Here is an 18,627-nt window from a genome sequence, read left to right on the forward strand (position 1 = left end):
TGGCTTTGACGTAAAGCAATGAGAAAGACGCAAAAACACTACATGGAAGAATGTTTTGATAGAAAACGTATTTATTACTGGCACATCTGCTACACTTCACGTCAGTAACTCACTCTCTCACCTTGTTTTCAAAAACATACACTCCTACATGATACGACACAGTGGCACAAAAATAGACAAGAAAAAGTAAGGCAAATTCTCCACATAAAAAACAGATTTCCAGAGATAAATACGGCAGACAAATTAAAAAAGGCACAAGGTATTTTTACTTGAAGAAAAAGACCATGCAGGCACGCCGGGACGGGGCTTTTGTTTTGAAAGGGGTTTCCGTAGGGCTTGGTTTCCTGTCAGGTTTCTAAACCTCATTCACTCCATGGCTGGCCAAAGGCCGCCAGCCATTTTGTTGTAAGTGGAGACAGATCTCCATTGTTACGGTGGGGGGGGGTTATTGGTGTAAGCCATGTAGGTCTACTGTAGTCTGAGGTAACCGGCTCTCTGCTAGCAGAGGTGAAATCCATTTTTACAATGGAAATGGCCTTTTTTCCTAACTATGGCTTTGTGGTGAAAATACACCTATCATTAAAGACTTCCCTTGTATACGAGTTCGATAATTATGCTGAGCTACATGTCGTCTTTGGTTAAGAAAATAAAAATAGTTGGTTATTATCCTACTAGGTGGGGGAGTAGGGAAGGAAGGATATATACCTGTCATGGAGGCCAATGTAAGTGGCTGCGCATTGGAAGTGTAGTTTCAACATTGAACCACCAGGGGGAAGCAGAGCGCTATCGTTTACTCAACGACAAAAAAAAAAAAGCGGTATTGCTCAACCCTTTTTACCAATCGTATAAATCAGTCACAAAAAAGACCATGATATCGACAGAAAGGAAGAAAGTCGTCATAAGTCGGGAGTCACAAGTCATGATGGGAGATGTGAGTCGGCATGGAAGGAGTCGAGTGTTGGCACCTTACTGGGGGACAGTGCGTGTTGTCCGGTGGAAGGCCCGCTTCTCACAGCATGAACGACTGGGTGTGTTTGAAATCCTGCGGCTGGGCCAGAGGGTTGGAAAAAAAAACAACACAATTATAAAATCACTATCTTCGTGAAACGTTTTTTTCTTTTTTTTGAACTAAACCGATTTCCGATAATAAACATAAATATGAGGGTCTTGGCGGCGGTAATTGCAATCAGAAATGCACCACCGCTCATTTCGTTAACGTCGTGTAACGCCTGAGTCAGCGTTTTTTCTCTTTTTTTTTTTTTCCCTTTGCGCTGTCATCTTCACTTACTGCCAGTCAACTGACAAGAGAGGGAGAGGAGGGGAGAAAGACAATTGGAGGAGGAGAGGAAGACAAGGAGGAGAGGGGTTTTAAAGCACTCTACTCACTTCTTGAGGCGGAGGCACGTAATTGACATTGGACCTGAAAGACAAAGACAAACCAGATCACATTGGGGGAGTAGGGTGGCGATGGTGGTCGCGGTGGTGGTGTGTGTGTGTGTGTGTGTGTGGGAGAGGGGGGAGTAAGACGCTGGCAAGGAGATAGAGGCGAGAGAGAGAGAGAGAGGGGCAAGAGAGAGAGAGAGAGAGGCGAGAGAGAGCGAGAGACAGGGAGAGAGACAAGAGCGAGAGGCGAGAGAGAGAAAAGCGAGGGGCGAGAGAGAGACAGAGAGAGTGAGAAAGAGAGAGAGAGGTGAGAAAGAGGTGAGAGAGAGAGAGAGAGAGAGAGAGAGAGAGAGAGAGAGAGAGAGAGAGAGAGAGAGAGAGAGAGAGAGAGAAAGAGAGAGAGAGAGAGGGAGGGACAGAGAGAGAGCGAGAGAGAGAGAAGCGAGGGGCGAGAGAGAGGGAGAGAGAGGGGACAGCTGTATTCCTTAGTCACATCTCTTATGGCTTGTATAAATAATGCACATGTACATGGCAGAGCCTTCTTGTGTGTTTGGGGGGTGCGGATGTGTGTGTGTGTGTGTGTGTGTGGGGGGGGGGGGGGGGGGGGGGGGGGTGGTGGACCAAACGGCCCCAGTGAACTCGGAAGAGAGCGAGTGTTACAGTAAATAAAAGAGGAGCGGGCGATGTGTGGACGGTGCGGGGAGACGAGACGTGCTGGCCAGGCGCCCGGCCGCGCACGTCACTCAGTCCCTCACGCACACACACACACGCACACGCACACACACACACACACGCTCACGGGATTCATCACGTTTCTCGGCCTTCGATCTCCTCCTCCGCCCTCCCTCCCTCCCTCCGTGTCTGTTACTCTCTCCCATTCGGTTCGCCACTCCTCCATCTCAGGTCTCTCTCGCTCCCTTTCACTGCAAGCCCCTCCCATCTCTCTCTCCTCACACTCCCATCTCCTCCTCTCCCGTCCCTCCCTCTCCACCCCCCCCACCCCTCCTCCGCCCTCCCACATCACACATCCCTCTCCCCCCTCGTCTCCCTCTCTCTCCCCCCTCGTCTCCCTCTCTCTCTCTCTCTCTCCCCTGTATCAGTCAATGTGGCTCACTCACGTGTCTTCGGTTCTGTGCAGGTTCTGGCTGCTAATGTGGGGTGTGTCGTGACACTCCGAGATCCAAAACGACCTGCGTGTGACCAGGGGGGGGGGGTCCAAAAGGTCAGAGGTCGACCGGCACGGGGAGGGGGGGTGTTTAAGGTTTAAGGGGGCGCTAATGGCACACACACACACACACACACACGCCATGCCTTTTAGTGAGCCATGCAGTCGCTCTGATGTCAGAGTGAGTGTGCAACTCTGCAGCCAATTAAATGGGACGACTCACCACCACAACACTGAGTGTGTGTGTGTGTGTGTGTGTGTGTGTGTGTGTGTGTGTGTGTGTGTGTGTGTGTGTGTGTGTGTGTGTGTGTGTGTGTGTGTGTGTGTGTGTGTGTGTTAGAGGGGGGGGGGGGGAGGGTATGCGGTCAATTAAATTAAAAGCTTTCCTCTATAGGTCACGTGAGTGGAGGAAGATTAATGGAATAAAACAAAATCCTTCCTGAATGCTTTTGAATCTAAAAGCGTCTTCATTCACTCTGCCGCCGAGACACTTGTGTATGAGTGAGTGACACTTGTGTGTACGAGTGAGTGACATTAGTGTACGACACGTTGACTGACACTTGACACTGCTGTGTTTTTTCCCGGCAGAGTTTCTGGTGGCTCAGAGTGTCTTTTGTTAAAAGGGTGAGAAGGCATCTATCTTCCACTGGTTTCAACTCGTCGTCGAAACTCCGGCCCCGAGAGACTTAAACGCCCTGAAGTCATCTCCTTCCACCTCTCTCCCACCATCTCTCACCATCTCTCCCCCTCTCTCTCACCATTCCCCTCTCTCTCTCTCTCTCTCTCTCTCTCTCCCTTTCTCCTTCTCCCTCTCACGGTCTCTCACCCTCACCATCTCTCTCTACCACCATCTCCCCCTCTCTCTCCCCCTCTCCCTAACCCCCTCTCTCCCTCTCCCACCATCTCTCCCAGTCTCTCTCCCTCGTTTAAGGTAGCATCGCACGGCGATTTCCGCATGCGTGCACCGGCGAGCGAGCGTCTACCGCCGCGCTTTGTGTATCAGGAGTCACGTCTCATCGCCTCCGACGTCTTTGTGAGGGAAACGCGCGGTGGTGCGTGCGTCTATAAATAGACCGTTGACACTGACGGCTCCGGTTAGCTCAGCGACTCACGAGCGTGTCGCTGGAATGTAGACAAAAGAGCCTTTTTTTCGGCGGCTTGAAACGCCACGGGTAGCTACGCACGCATGTGACTGTGCACGTTGCAAAAACAACCACAGAAGAACGCCACAGAGATTTTAGAACGCTGTGTCAAAATATGAAATTTATGATAAAGGTTTAATAAATACATTTCATGAATTACAGTTTTTAAAACCTGCTTTGTTTTTTTACACGCAACTTTTCTCTTCCCTGTTTTAAATGTACAGTAGGGCATCTGTTGAGGGATACCACCGGTAGCCAATCAGAGGCCTGCGTGGCCGTGTTATTGCATGGCATGCCGGCCATCTATATTTAATATTTGAGTGTTGTCAGCTGGCGTGTGTCGCGGTCGCTCCTGGCGAGGTGGACAGCTGGACATCTGTTGGCCGATAACAATCAACCTTCTTGAAAACAAACCACAACTTTCCCATGGTTGGTGCATCTGTTCTCCCCCCCCCCCACCCCCCCCCCCCCCCCCCCATCCCCCCCCCCGCCCACGGACCCCCGTCACCCAACCCCCGTCCAGTGAGCCCCCGTCCAGTGAGTGAAAGACCATCCATCCCCCCCCCCCCCCCCCCCCCACACTTACACACACTACACTAAACGTTAACCCCCCCTTACAACACACACAGCTAAACCCCCCCCCCCCCCCCCCAACACACACACACTACCCTAAACTTACACCCCCCACCCACACACACACACACAAACACAGCTGTCACTGTTACCCTGACTCAGCGCAAACAGAAACACACACAAGCACACACATTTACACACACACCCATTCACACACACACAGACACACATTTACACACAAACACACACTTAAGTCTGACGTGAAAACACCAAGCCATTAGTTCCTTAGGCCCACTGCACTCTGCGGCATATTAGCGTGCACGTGTGTGTTGGTGTGCACGTGTGTTCTCTCAATGTTAATGCAATCAGTGCTCTCTTACCTTCCTCTGTGGCCTGCGTACACGGACAGGTGGGGGGAGGGGGGGGGGATGAATGGATGGGGGAGGAAGAGATAAGGGAGGGAGGGAGACAAAAGAGGGTGGGTGTCAATTTTGGTCAAAATAAAGAAATGTAATAGTTTATTCTCTTCATAGGCCAGAGGCTTTACAGGAAGAATCTAGAAAAGAGCGGCAGGGACACGCGAGAGGTACAGACAGACAGAGACAGACAGTAGGACAGACAGACAGACAGAGACAGACAGTAGGACAGACAGACAGACAGAGACAGACAGTAGGACAGACAGACAGACAGAGACAGACAGTAGGACAGACAGACAGACAGAGACAGACAGTAGGAGGACAGAGGGAACAACAGATACTGATAGTCGAGAGAGAAATAAAAAGACAGAACAACAGATAGAGTGTCAGACACAGTTAAAAAGACAAAAAGAAAGACAGACAGTTTAACAGACAACCAGACAGACAGTTCAAAAGAAAACCAGACACAGATATTAAGACAGACAGACAGACAGACCCAGACAGACAGACAGACAGACAGACATGAGTGTCCAACAGACCGACCAACAGACATGCCGACATTAAGACAGACAGACAGACAGACAGACAGGCCGACAGCCAGGCCGACAGACAGACAGACAGACAGACACAGGCCGACAGACAGACAGACAGACAGACAGACAGACAGACAGGCCGACAGCCAGGCCGACAGACAGACAGTCAGACAGACACAGGCCAACAGACAGACAGGCAGACAGACAGAAGACAGACAGACAGACAGACAGACAGACAGACACAGGCCGACAGACAGACAGACAGACAGACAATCAGACAGACACAGGCCGACAGACAGACAGACAGACAGACAGACAGACAGACAGACAGACAGACAGACAGACTTACGGCTGAAGAAGCCGTTGCGGCGGAGGAGCACGACCCCGCAGGCGACCGCCACCAGCATCAGACACACCACCACGGCCGCCACCACCGCCACCACGCTCACATCTTCTGGGGACACACGCGGCTACAGGGTTAGCATCTCACAGGAGAGAGACACGCCGGCTACAGGGTTAGCATCTCACAGGAGAGAGACACGCCGGCTACAGGGTTAGCATCTCATAGGAGAGAGACACGGCGGCTACAGGGTTAGCATCTCACAGGAGAGAGACACGCCGGCTACAGGGTTAGCATCTCACAGGAGAGAGACACGCCGGCTACAGGGTTAGCATCTCATAGGAGAGAGACACGGCGGCTACAGGGTTAGCATCTCACAGGAGAGAGACACGCCGGCTACAGGGTTAGCATCTCACAGGAGAGAGACACGCCGGCTACAGGGTTAGCATCTCATAGGAGAGAGACACGGCGGCTACAGGGTTAGCATCTCACAGGAGAGAGACACGGCGGCTACAGGGTTAGCATCTCACAGGAGAGCAACCCGCAGGCTACAGGGTTAGCATCTCATAGGAGAGAGACACGGCGGCTACAGGGTTAGCATCTCACAGGAGAGAGACACGCCGGCTACAGGGTTAGCATCTCATAGGAGAGAGACACGGCGGCTACAGGGTTAGCATCTCACAGGAGAGAGACACGGCGGCTACAGGGTTAGCATCTCACAGGAGAGCAACCCGCAGGCTACAGGGTTAGCATCTCACAGGAGAGCAACCCGCGGCTACAGGGTTAGCATCTCACAGGAGAGCAACCCGCGGGCTACAGGGTTAGCATCTCACAGGAGAGAGACACTGCGGCTACAGGGTTAGCATCTCATAGCATCTCACAGGAGAGAGACACGCCGGCTACAGGGTTAGCATCTCATATTCCATCGATGCCAAAAGCAATTTTTTATTAAATTGGAATGAGAGAAAAGAGAGAGAGAGAGAGAGAGAGAGAGAGAGAGAGAGAGAGAGAGAGAGAGAGAGAGAGAGAGAGAGAGAGAGAGAGAGAGAGAGAGAGAGAGAGAGAGAGAGAGAGAGAGAGAGAGAGAGAAAGAGAGAGAGAGAGAGAGGCGAGATTAAGAGAGAGAGAGAGAGAGAGAGAGAGGGAGGCGAGAGAGAGAGGCGAGAGAGAGACGTGAGAGAGAGAGAGAGAGAGAGAGAGAGAGAGAGAGAGAGAGAGAGAGAGAGAGAGAGAGACAGAGACAGAGACAGAGACAGAGAGAGAGAGAGAGAGAGAGAGAGAGAGCGTGAGATGCGAGAGAGAGAAAAGCGAGGGCCGAGAGAGAGACAGAGAAAGAGACAGAGAGAGAGTAAGAGAGAGAGGGGTTAATGGCATTAGCAGACATCACTAATCGACCACAGAGCGAGGGCATTATGGGAGTGGATCAGCTGTCTGAGGCGGAGAAGAGCCAGACTCTGAGGCCTGCTGAGAACAGCAGCAGATGGTTTAGACGCCCGACAGGGGTCAGAAGGTCGACGTTGTGACTGAGAGAAACCCATCATCCATCAGCGAGGTTGAGATTTATCGCTTAAGTTATTAATCTATTTGTCATTTTGGTCAAAGAGAGACTAAAAATGGAAATTCAGATTATGAGGTACCCTAAGCAGTGTCTTTCAATTAGTTTTTCTTGAAATAAAATAGATGGGAATAAATCAAATGATTGATTTATCATTTCTCAATTAATATTGACTTTTTTTAAATTAATTAAAAATTATGATTTTAGCTTCCCCTCCTCTGAAGAGGCCCGGAGGGTGAGAAGAGAAGGTGGCATGGCGTAATAATAAAAGTATTATTCATGCTCATTATTCGAATACAGACATGCAGGTATTCATCTACAAACTTATTAAAAAACAGGTGCACACACACACATACCATGTGTATTAATGTGTGTGTGAGCGTGTGTGTGTGTGTGTACACAAGCTCACACACATAATACATACAACTCAGGCGCACACACAGGTACCTATGCTCATGTGGTTTCCGTCGCACATCTTAGGCGTGCCGACGCCGTTGGACGCCAGACAACTGTACTGACCCGAGTCGTCCTTGGACACCGCTTTGAACTCCTGCACACGCACGCACGCGCACACACACACACACACACACGCACGCACACACACGCACAGTTAGAGTAAAGAAATTAATACATACAATCAATAGAATAAATGTATGTGATAAAGTATGAAGAAAACTGATAGACAGTAACACAGACACACACACACACACACACACACACACACACACACACACACACACACACACACACACACACACACACACACACACACACACACACACACAGTGTGTTCCAGTGTGTTTGGGAAACAGTCCAGGTTGGGTTGGACTGTTTCCCCCCCCCCCCCCCCCCCCACGCGGCCTCACCAGCATGCCGTTGTGCTTGTCGATCAGGTAGGAGGCGTTGGCGTTGCGGGGGGGGTGCAGCTGCTGCTTGTCCTTGTACCAGGAGTAAGTGGCCGGAGGGATGCTCTGGTGGTCCCTACAGCGCAGCTGCACCACGGAGCCCGTCACGGCCGAGCTGGGGATCTCGCAGTGCGGGATGTGGGGGGGCACTGGGGGGGGGAGAGGGGGGGGGGAGAGAGATATCGAGATTATTTGTCGGGATTCTGGGGTTAACTCCTCGTCATCGGGATTCCCCCGACAAATTTTTAATTAGCACAAGTTGAGCAAAGGGCGGTTTAGATAAAGGCCCTTGAGGCATTTGACACCGGTGCAAACTTTTAGAGGTTAAAAGAAGCAGATGCTATTTTTAAATAGCGCTTAGCGTAAATGTACGTATACATGTAATACTTTAATATGTGGGAGCATTAGATAAAATACTTGTGTGACAAAAAAAGATAGGCCACAGAATAGTGGTCAACAGCTCTTTTTCGTTTCAGTCATTCAAGGTAACACATACACACACACACACACACACACACACACACACACACACACACACACACACACACACACACACACACACACACACACACACACACACACACACACACAACGTAGAGATAATTTGAAAAATTCTGCCCCCTTCTGTTATGAAAGCATCTAAGTATTACAAGGCTGCAAGCTCTGTAGCAAGGAAAGTAACACATTTGAGTAGATAATTAATAAAAATCATGAAATCGGCCAACTGAACAACGGACACACAATGCGCACAAAACATTCTCTCGCTGGCTAGCTTGACTTGATAATAACTGTAATTAATAAACTAAGAATATTTATTTTAAATCACAATATTGAAAAGTCGTTTTTAGATAAACCATCTTTTGCCTCAGGACACACATACACACACAAGGGTGTGAACTACATAAGTAAGGTCAGTATTTATTTTTCTCCATCTCTGGAAACACAGGCCACGTCCAAAGTCTTTCACCTTCCCCCAATAAGTAATGAATTAAGTCAGGAAATAGAGCAATGGATCGGACACTACTATGAAGTGGATGAATTCTATGAAAATAAAAACCGCTATGCATCATGGGATACGGCGCTGTTAAATACACATACCAATGCATTATGGGTACTAGGCCTCAATGCATCATGGGTACTAGGCCTCAATGCATTATGGGTACTAGGCCTCAATGCATCATGGGTACTAGGCCTCAATGCATTATGGGTACTAGGCCTCAATGCATCATGGGTACTAGGCCTCAATGCATTATGGGTACTAGGCCTCAATACATTATGGGTACTAGGCCTCAATGCATCATGGGTACTAGGCCTCAATGCATTATGGGAACTAGGCCTCAATGCATCATGGGTACTAGGCCTCAATGCATTATGGGTACTAAGCCTCACAATGCTAATGGCGGCCAGTACGGGGACACGCCCCCACACAGCGTGCTATATAGTGAACCCAATCAGCCGCCCCGCCACACACACACACACACACACACACACACACACACACACACACACACACACACACACACATGCGCGCGCGCGTCGTACCCAGGACCCTGAGCGTGATGTTGGTCTCGGCCAGGCTGACCGAGTCCATCGGCGCGCTGATCTCACAGCGGTACTCCCCAGCGTCCTTCTGGGTCACCCTACGCAGTGTCACCGTGGCGCCCTGGATTGTCGCCCGGCCCTCGAACGGCCCTGGATGGAGAGGGGGGGACGGGGGGGGGGGACGAGGGGTCAATAGATTGATTCATTAGTAGGAAAAGACACGAGATGCCAGCTTGATCGAGCTATTGTGTGGCGGGCGTTTATTTATGCAGTGTGTGTAAACAACTGGGGTCACACAGTCGCCGTCGACAACAGTTAGGTACAAAATAGATAGCTGTAAATAGATTGCAGATCTAATAGATCAAGGCACGTTCCCCGGCAAAGAATGTAAACAGAAAGAACAAGCTCGTCGCTTTAGATCATGGTGGATGTTTGAGTACGGTGTGCTTATTACTTATTTGTACATTATGGAAGCAGGAAGTCTGTTATGTCGTCCTTTTGTCTCTGGTCCTTCTCAGAAAAATGACAATGATTTGAGTTTGTCTAATTGTATTTTATTTCAAGAGCAATATCCGTCACTAGTATGAAGCGGAACAGAACCAGGAATACCAATATCTGGAACAAACAGCAGGTTGCTGGATAATTAGTCGGGAGGGATTCAGCCCGAGTGCTTTTAGTTCAACCACGGCATTTCGGACGCACGCTGTCACAAATAACCGACACCCCACGACGTCTGTCCGCTGTGCGTCCATAAAACAGACCAGGAGGCTGAGCCCTTCAGAGACGCAATGGAATCCATAATACATGCAAGACTAAAGGAAAGCGCTGAATTAAATGCCTCCTGTTCCCCCACTCACACTATGCATCGGAACGATAAAGAATGAGAAAATACTTCTCAGATGAACCCGAGTAATTGTGACGATTCAAAGCAGTTAGTGAACCCAACATCCCAAGCATAGCTACATCATTGGGGCCTGATCTTTGAAATGAATGAATCAATGAGTAAGCCATTATCGATGCTACCGACATACTGGGGCGTCTGACCCCTGGCAGGACCCGAGGGGTCCTGCCAGGGGTCAGACGAACCAGTATGTCGGCAACCTTGGAACCGCCTGGTGCGCGAGACGGCCGTACCTTTGAAGTGCCCGTCGTAGTAGACGAAGGAGACGTCATGGCCCTTCTTCTTCCACTCGATGCGCGGGTTGTTCTCCCGCTCCGTGTTGAACTGACACGACAGCTCGGCATCTGGGAGGGGGACGACTGCTGGATTAGTTTGGTGTACAGTTTTGGGGTGTTTACAACTGGGACGTGCCTTGGTGATTACAATTACGATTAATTACAATTAAATATTAACTACATGTGTTTGTTGGGGTCATTTAGCAGACGATTTTATCCTAAGGGACATTTTTTTAATTGATAAATATTCAGCAATAACTGTGACAATGTCCATACTAGATGCCACCAAGATGACAAAGTACACAGGGTGGTGGTGGTGTTGAAGCCAGTTTACTGTAAAACCTTGTTGATAATGATACCTGGCGCTCCATGTTGGCATGCAGGAGAACTCGGTGTGTGCGGTGACGGCTGGTTCAACCTGTTGCACACTGATTACCCAACGAACAACAGGTGTGCAGCCTCACCCAGCCTCCGAGTCCAGTCCGTCAGACCGGGGCTGGTTGAGGCTGCTTAGACCAGCCATCATCACACACACACACACACTGATTTAGTTCGTTTTTTCTTTGGCATTTCGATCGTCTTGCAGTCTTTCGCCGCCGATCTGTATTCGACGGGTCTATCGTCTGAACGCTATAGAGCCAGCCCCTCACCTGCAAACTCCCGGACCTCCACCTTGTGCCGGGTGGTCGTCACGGTAACGGCTAAACAGAGGGAACCTGAGGGTTTGGGGGGTGGGGGGAGAGAGAGAGAGAGAGAGAGAGAGAGAGAGTGAGAGAGAGAGAGGGGGAGAGAGAGAGAGAGAGAGAGAGAGAGAGAGAGAGAGAGAGAGAGAGAGAGAGAGAGAGAGAGGGAGAGTTAGAGAGAGAGAGAGAGAGAGAGAGAGAGAGAGAGAGAGAGAGAGAGAGAGAGAGAGAGAGAGAGAGAGAGAGAGAGAGTTAGAGAGAGAGAGAGTTAGAGAGAGAGAGAGAGAGAGAGAGAGAGAGAGAGAGAGAGAGAGAGAGAGAGAGAGAGAGAGAGAGAGAGAGAGAGAGTTAGAGAGAGAGAGAGAGAGACACAGAGAGAGAGAGAGAGAGAGTTAGAGAGAGAGAGAGAGAGACACAGAGAGAGAGAGAGACACACACAGAGAGAGAGAGTTAGAGATTGGGATGAGAGCGAGAGAGAGGGAGAGTTAGTGAGAGAGATTTGGATGAGAGAAAGATAGAGTAAGAGAGATTAGGATGAGAGAGAGAGAGAGAATGTTGGAGAGATAAACAGAACCGTGAGAAAAAGAAAGGGAGACAGACAAGCAGAAACACAGAGCGAGAGAGAGAGTTAGAGTTAGAGAGTTAGTTCAAAACACAACATATTTTCTCATCCATTGGGGAGGGGGTGTACAAGCAAGACAAAGACCACAACGCCCAAACACGCGAAAGGATGACGCCATAAACGCGGCCATCTCCCGCCTCGACGTCGTGGACGCCAGCTAGCCGTGGAAGCTAACGGGCTAGCGGCAGTTGGTCGGCGGGTTGGTTGAGCTTTCTCACAGCGAGATCAGAGGAGCCGTGGAGCGGATTAAGACTAGCCTGACGCTCTTAATCCCGCCGGGGTCACGCAGGGCAAACCGCCGTATGTTTGGTTAAAGATAGGTTTTCAGGGGGCGTCGAAGTCACTAGCTAGTGGTGTCCAGGCTGCTAGCTAGGTTAGCCCAGAAGACGAGGGATACTGGTTTAGAGTGGTTTAGGTACGTTTCGGACGGTTGTTTTGTTGAGTTGGCCTCTGTGTCATCAACACGTTACTCATGCATCCAAACAGGAACAGGAAACGGGAGCGACATTTCCTGGAAAGCTGATTGGTCCATTGGGTTATTATTTGTCCATCCTGTTGACGGTCTAAGATGATCCCCAGGAAACCGGGCCGGGTTCTGGAGGATTGGACGTCACACCAGCAATATAAAGACACTTTTATCCGCCCTTTCTTATTCTTAATTACATTCCATATTTTATGTTGGCCGCCCGGTCTCCAATGCCCTGAAGTATAGCAGAGAGCATCGGAAGACTTAAGACGGCTTTTGAGGAAGATGAAAATATAATAAGACATCGAAGGAAGAATTCACTTAAAACAACCGATGAAAAAATTATGACCGCACAGGCCATGCAAGCGCACAGACGCATGTACATACACACACACACGCTCACACACAAACACACACACACATACATGCAATCGCACACGCACACACATGCACGGACGCAGACACGCATGTACATACACACACATGTGCACACACAAAAACACACACACACACACACACACACACACACATACACACAAACGTTCCTGTCATTGTTTCTATAAGTAGGACAAACAGATTCGGATCTGACGCAACATAAAACAGTTTCCTAAAACAGAAAAGTTCTAATATTATCCAGGATTCATCGACCGCATCAACTTGTCATGAATAACGACTATAAAAAGAACACAAGGCTTGTCTTTTTGACGAGCGAGTAGACCGCAACTTCAAGCAATAACCGTCAACGTAGCATCAACGTAGCATCGGCCAGCTAACAGTCTGACTCAATTTGTCAGATGAGGTAACTTCTGGGCCAGGTTACTGTAAATCTATCACTGGAAAAGTCTGGTAGTTTAACCACAAGTTTCCCCCCTCTCTCCCCCCATTCCCCCCGCTGAAAGAAGGACAATGAATAGAGGCCAAATAACCACCAAAAGGTTACCAGGAAGTCACAGGAAGTGTGGCTGTATTAAACAGGAAGCCAGCCATATTGAATCTCTGTAAAGAAAACATAATGTGGCCGAAGCACTGGCAACTTTCTTTCCATGATTGTTCCTAGCTTTCTCCCGATATGCCACTGGGGAACACAGCATTAGTCATTGTTCTGTTTTGGTTTGTGTGTCCATTGTTCTCAGCTTCCCCTGTTAGGTGGCTTTGGAGAAAAGCCTCTTCTGAATGGCGAAATGTTAGGGCATTGTATTCTACTTGATCGATTTGCGTTGTTGTTGTTGTTGTTGACAATTGTCCCTGTGAACACCGACGTTGGCTCATGTCAGCCGGCCTTTGTATCCGACGGTGTCACGTGAATGACAATACTTTCGATGACCAAAGTGTCACCGTGATTAACAATACTGTTGTTGACAATAGTGTCACAGCAATGTCAATAGCGTCACGTGAAAGACAGTAGCAAAGGAAGGACAATGGCGCAGCGCGGACGGCAACAGAGCCACGTCGACGACAGCACACTCACGGGACTGACAACCGCGTCCCGGGAATGACGCGGCACCCATTCAGAGAAAGTCCGACACTCCAATGGGAGTGTCGTCTCCCTACCCCCCCAGCACCCCTTTATGTCCTCCAGGAGCAACAAGATTACCACCCCGGCCTTGAGGCGTCGCCCCCCCCCCCCCCGCCCGCCCCCCAGGGCAGTATTGGCAGGGGGGAGCGAGAGAGAGAGAGGGGGGGAGAGAGAGCGAGAGAGAGAGAGAGAGAGAGAGAGTGGAGGGAGAGAGAGAGAGAGAGAGCGAGAGAGTGGAGGGAGAGGGAGAGAGAGAGAGCGAGAGAGCGGAGGGAGAGGGAGAGGGGGGGAGGGAAGGAGGGAGAGAGTTAGAGAGGAGTAGAGAGGGAGATGAAGGGAGAGAGAGAGTGAGTGAGGGAGAGGAGGAGAGAGAGAGAAGGCTAGAGCGAGGGGGGAGGAAGAGAGAGAGGGAGTGAGGTAGTGAGAGTTAGAGAGAGAAAGAGTCTGAGTGAGGGAGAGAGAGTAAGTGAGTGAGAGAGAGAGAGAGAGAGAGAGAGAGAGAGAGAGAGAGAGAGAGAGAGAGAGAGAGAGAGAGAGAGAGAGAGAGGAAGAGAGAGAGAGAGAGTGAAAGAGAGAGAGAGAGAGAGAGAGAGAGAGAGAGTGAGAGATGCGATTAGAAGAGAGAGAGGGAGAGATCGACCAAGGACAGGCAAGGAGTGCGGAAGTTCTCGATTGTCTATCGCTAACGCTTCAAGGATCTCCGGACCGCCGGGAGAAGAGGCCGGAGTGAATGGGAGACTGATGTCTGACGCTCCCATGGCTGCTCCCTGGAGAGAGCAGGGAATCACAGAGGAGTTCCAGCAGCTCCCTCAAGGAGAGAACAACAACATGGCCGCCTCTTATGGTAACAAAGGCAGAGCGGGAAAAGGTGACAAGGGAGCGGGAAGAACAGGAAACAGGTCCGGACTGGGGTTTGAGAATCTTCTGGAAGGATTCTCAGGAATAGGTAGTGGGGGGATATTAATATAAATTAGATATTATGAAGAAATACCTCCATCTTTGTGATTAGGCTAATCACGCTAGGCTATCTTTTGACCGTTATGTACATTTCAATCATACGCAAACATATAACCATTACATAATGGCCAATTGATTATTGATCTTGGTACTATTGTGTCGCTCACCTCGGTTTACTACAAGGACGAGCCAATCAGATAACGTCGGTGGTGGAGTAAACGCCGGGGAGCAGAAGACGTAACGGTTTATCAGTGACGTCTTAATTGCCTCCCAGACACGAGCGAGTATCGCAACGCACCGTCGATACGAACGGAGGAGGCCTGCGCGTTGCCTATCTCTGGCACGCAACCTTGAGCAAAAAGACGCCGCCCACGCACACACGCACGCACTTACACACACGCTCGCACGCACGCACACACAGACACACACCAACACACAGCGGACAGACAGTTAGGCAGGCAGACAGACAGACAGACAGACAGACAGACAGACAGGGAGGCACACAGGCAGGCGAGAACACACACACACACACACACACACACACACACACACACACACACACACACACACACACACACACACACACACACACACACACACACACACACACACACACACACACACAGAAGGTTAAAAAGTAGGGGGTCCTGCATCAGTATGGGTGTGGCACCGCTTGCTCACTCATATTTGGCACTCGAATCGTGACTTTCGGGACGAAAAAACAAACACGGCGGACCACGCATAGACCCAGACACGCACGCAGACAGTCACGACCGCGGATATATGTCTGGAGAGAACTGGAGAGAACCATTAGACAAAGTGGCTGTAAAAGATGGCATCTCAACTCAGGAAACACAAACAAAAACAACAACAGACTTTCAAACCCGCACGCACACACGCGGGCACCCAAACACACGCTCGCACGCAGGCACACACACACACACACACACACACACACACACACACACACACACACACACACACACACACACACACACACACACACACACACACACACACACACACACACAGGAAAGCGAGAGACGGTGACCGCCCCCGCACGACCCCCCTCCTGCACGAGCAAAAAATAGATGGGCACATTTGTTTCTTGGCACGCGCCCCGCTCCTACAGCTCTGCGGTCCGCGCGCAGCGTCCCACGGGCGCTAGCAGGTCAAAGACACCGCCTACACTGCCTTAATTAAAGTACTTTTTAATTATGATTAAGCGAGATAAGGGCGCGCGAGCTTCGAGGAGAACACACGCGCACACTTGCGCTATATATGCGCGCATATGCTGAGAGGCTGACAATCAATTAGGGGGGCTTTAAATAAGTCAAATGTATTGCTAGAGTGATGTGGTAGATTCAGAAAAAACAAGGAGAGGGGAGGGTAGTGTGCTTGTGTGTGTGTGTGTGTGTGTGTGTGTGTGTGTGTGTGTGTGTGTGTGTGTGTGTGTGTGTGTGTGTGTGTGTGTGTGTGTGTGTGTGTGTGTGTTTGTTCGCGATCCTTAGAACAAAGCTCCACTGTATAATTGTAACCCTGCACTGAGCAACAGCTGTCTTTGTGCGTGTGTGTGTATGTGTGCGTCAGATAGGGTGCGTGTGGGGGAGGAAAGGATGGAGGGAGGGAGGGAGGGAGGCAGACCACCCTAAGTAACATAGATGCATTTAATCTTACATTCAGACAGTTCGAGACCATCCATTTACATTTACACTGTTTAATATCTAAATATAGTAACCGAGAGAGTGCAGCCCCGGGCTACGCATTATGTTATGTCAAGTTGATTATTTAAAATCCTTTGCCAAGGACTTTCTGGCTTGGGACCTCCCGTGACCTCACGACCTCCCGATAACAGGTGGCAGGTTGGGGGAACGCGATGGGAACGAAAAGGAGAATCGAGGTCACCGAGCTCATCGGATTGGGTTTTGGGCCAGCGGCCACCAGGTATTCGTTGTGATTGACTGATCTGTGGTGGCAGACAGCGTGTCTGGAACAGCTAATTAAAGAGGTGGAATATTCCCCATTTCATGAGTTATTTAGGTGACTTAATAAACATAATAATAGGTCAACTACTTTTTTTTACACACAAATGCTGTTTTTTTTGCTTTTTAAAAGCGTCAAACGTTGGATTCTCTTAAGTGTAAATAAATAAGCAAAATGATCATCTTCCATCAATACAAATATGCAAGAGAAACAGCCGACAGCCCCTATATGGAGCCCTCACAACAACAACTCAGATTAAACTTTCAGTAGGTCCACAAAAAGTGGCGAATGGGGGTAAAACAGGGGTTTGCACCCCGAACCTCCGAGTCCTAGAAAGTTTGGGAGTGAAAAACATCAACACGGCAGACACAATATGCACCAGAATAAAGAAAGAATGGTTTTAAATGCCAGGATCGTTGGTTAAATTACACTAATGCTGGCTTGTCCATTTAATCATCTTTAAGCCTTTATCCTAAGCGGAGAGCGCGAGCATTGACACGCACGCACGCAGATGCCAAACACACACGCACACAACATACACGCATACACACATACACACCGAGCAAATCACATCTAAAAAGACTCACAGTGCATCAAGAGGACGACGATAGGGAGACAGGACGGGGACAGCCACTCCATTATCCCCGCGCGCAGTCTTCCCCCTTCAAGGAAACGGAGGAGAAAGCGGCTGGCGAACGCCACGCAATTCTTCACGCGCTTGTTGTTCGTGAACTCTTCGTAATCCCGGTGTGTTTTTTCCCCCCCCGTTAGTTCGCTCTCGCCGACCGGGGAGAAAAACCAACTGTTCCGTCCAGAACAGTTTAAACCCCGCGCGGCTGGCTGCTCGCGCTCCACCGGCGGACAGCGCGCGTGACTCTGCCTGCGCGCGACAGGTTATGTTATTTGAAATGTTCTTCTTCTCGTCGGTTTAGGGAGAAATCGTTATCCCGGCGAGCGCGTACGACGGCGATAGTGTTCTGAGTTTTTACTATGAGGGATTGATTTACTCCCCCTTCCACCTCACCCACACGCCCTCCCCGCCTCCCCATCCCCGCCTCTCACTCTATCTCTCCCCCCTCCTCCTCCTCCCTCCTCCCCTCCCTCTCTGGCTCTACGTAGACGTGGGTGGAGGGGAGGGGAGGGGAGGGGAAGGGGGAGAGGGGAGGGCGGACAAGGGACGTCTGCGTCCGACAAACGAAGGTGCGGAAGGAATGCCACGAGCGCAACGCCGCGTCCAAGACGAGCACTGCACGAATTCGCACAAAAAACACACTAGCTAGGCATGCCCACTTTTACACGGACACAAACACAAATAAAAAGCAAAAATTAAAGCAACACCTACTAGCTAGCTTCATCTCCTTATAACCAACCAGGACTAATCTTACAGGGTGTTTAAATATCAACAGCATCCACAAACATCCCCATGTTTGAAACAACCAATCAGACTCTCAGGAAACAATGGTACTTTATATTGCCGTGGTGAATGAGCTAAGATAAGAAGGAGACAGATCCTGACTTCTAATCCTTTCAGGTTAATGAATGTACAGACTTCGTTCCGGCTCTCTGATAATTGTCTGATAAGATAAGGAAGGCTCTGGACAAAGGGGCAGAAGGCTAAATTGGTTTTCCTGCAGTGTCGTACCGTCAGAGTGCCCTGGGACCGAATGTGG

General features: G+C 49.9%; 1 protein-coding gene and 1 long non-coding RNA gene across 8 annotated transcripts; one reads left to right on the plus strand and one right to left on the minus strand.

Annotated features, from left to right (window-relative positions):
- Window positions 1–49: 49 nt before the first annotated feature.
- On the minus strand, window positions 50–17,954 carry jam2a (junctional adhesion molecule 2a). Of its 7 annotated transcripts, none has more exons than XM_030353895.1 (11): window positions 17,545–17,954; window positions 11,381–11,446; window positions 10,689–10,799; window positions 9,555–9,704; window positions 7,974–8,161; window positions 7,555–7,657; window positions 5,562–5,663; window positions 4,644–4,656; window positions 2,502–2,573; window positions 1,387–1,420; window positions 50–1,054 (listed from the first exon to the last, which is right to left on the minus strand). In XM_030353895.1, the coding sequence occupies exons 1-11, from the start codon at window positions 17,594–17,596 to the stop codon at window positions 1,010–1,012; spliced, it is 936 nt and encodes a 311-aa protein (XP_030209755.1). In that variant the 5' UTR covers window positions 17,597–17,954; the 3' UTR covers window positions 50–1,009. The 7 variants fall into 7 exon arrangements, with proteins under 7 accessions (XP_030209755.1, XP_030209754.1, XP_030209756.1 ...); XM_030353894.1 differs by having other exon boundaries at window positions 5,562–5,666; XM_030353896.1 differs by having other exon boundaries at window positions 50–1,048; window positions 5,562–5,666; window positions 17,545–17,953.
- LOC115541944 (uncharacterized) lies at window positions 1,385–3,030 on the plus strand. The gene is made up of 2 exons (XR_003976437.1): window positions 1,385–1,485; window positions 2,787–3,030. It is a non-coding gene; the product is annotated as an uncharacterized LOC115541944 (long non-coding RNA).
- Window positions 17,955–18,627: the final 673 nt, after the last annotated feature.

The sequence above is a fragment of the Gadus morhua genome, chromosome 4 (assembly GCF_902167405.1).
Source record: "Gadus morhua chromosome 4, gadMor3.0, whole genome shotgun sequence".
NCBI classification, from domain to species: Eukaryota; Metazoa; Chordata; class Actinopteri; order Gadiformes; family Gadidae; genus Gadus; species Gadus morhua.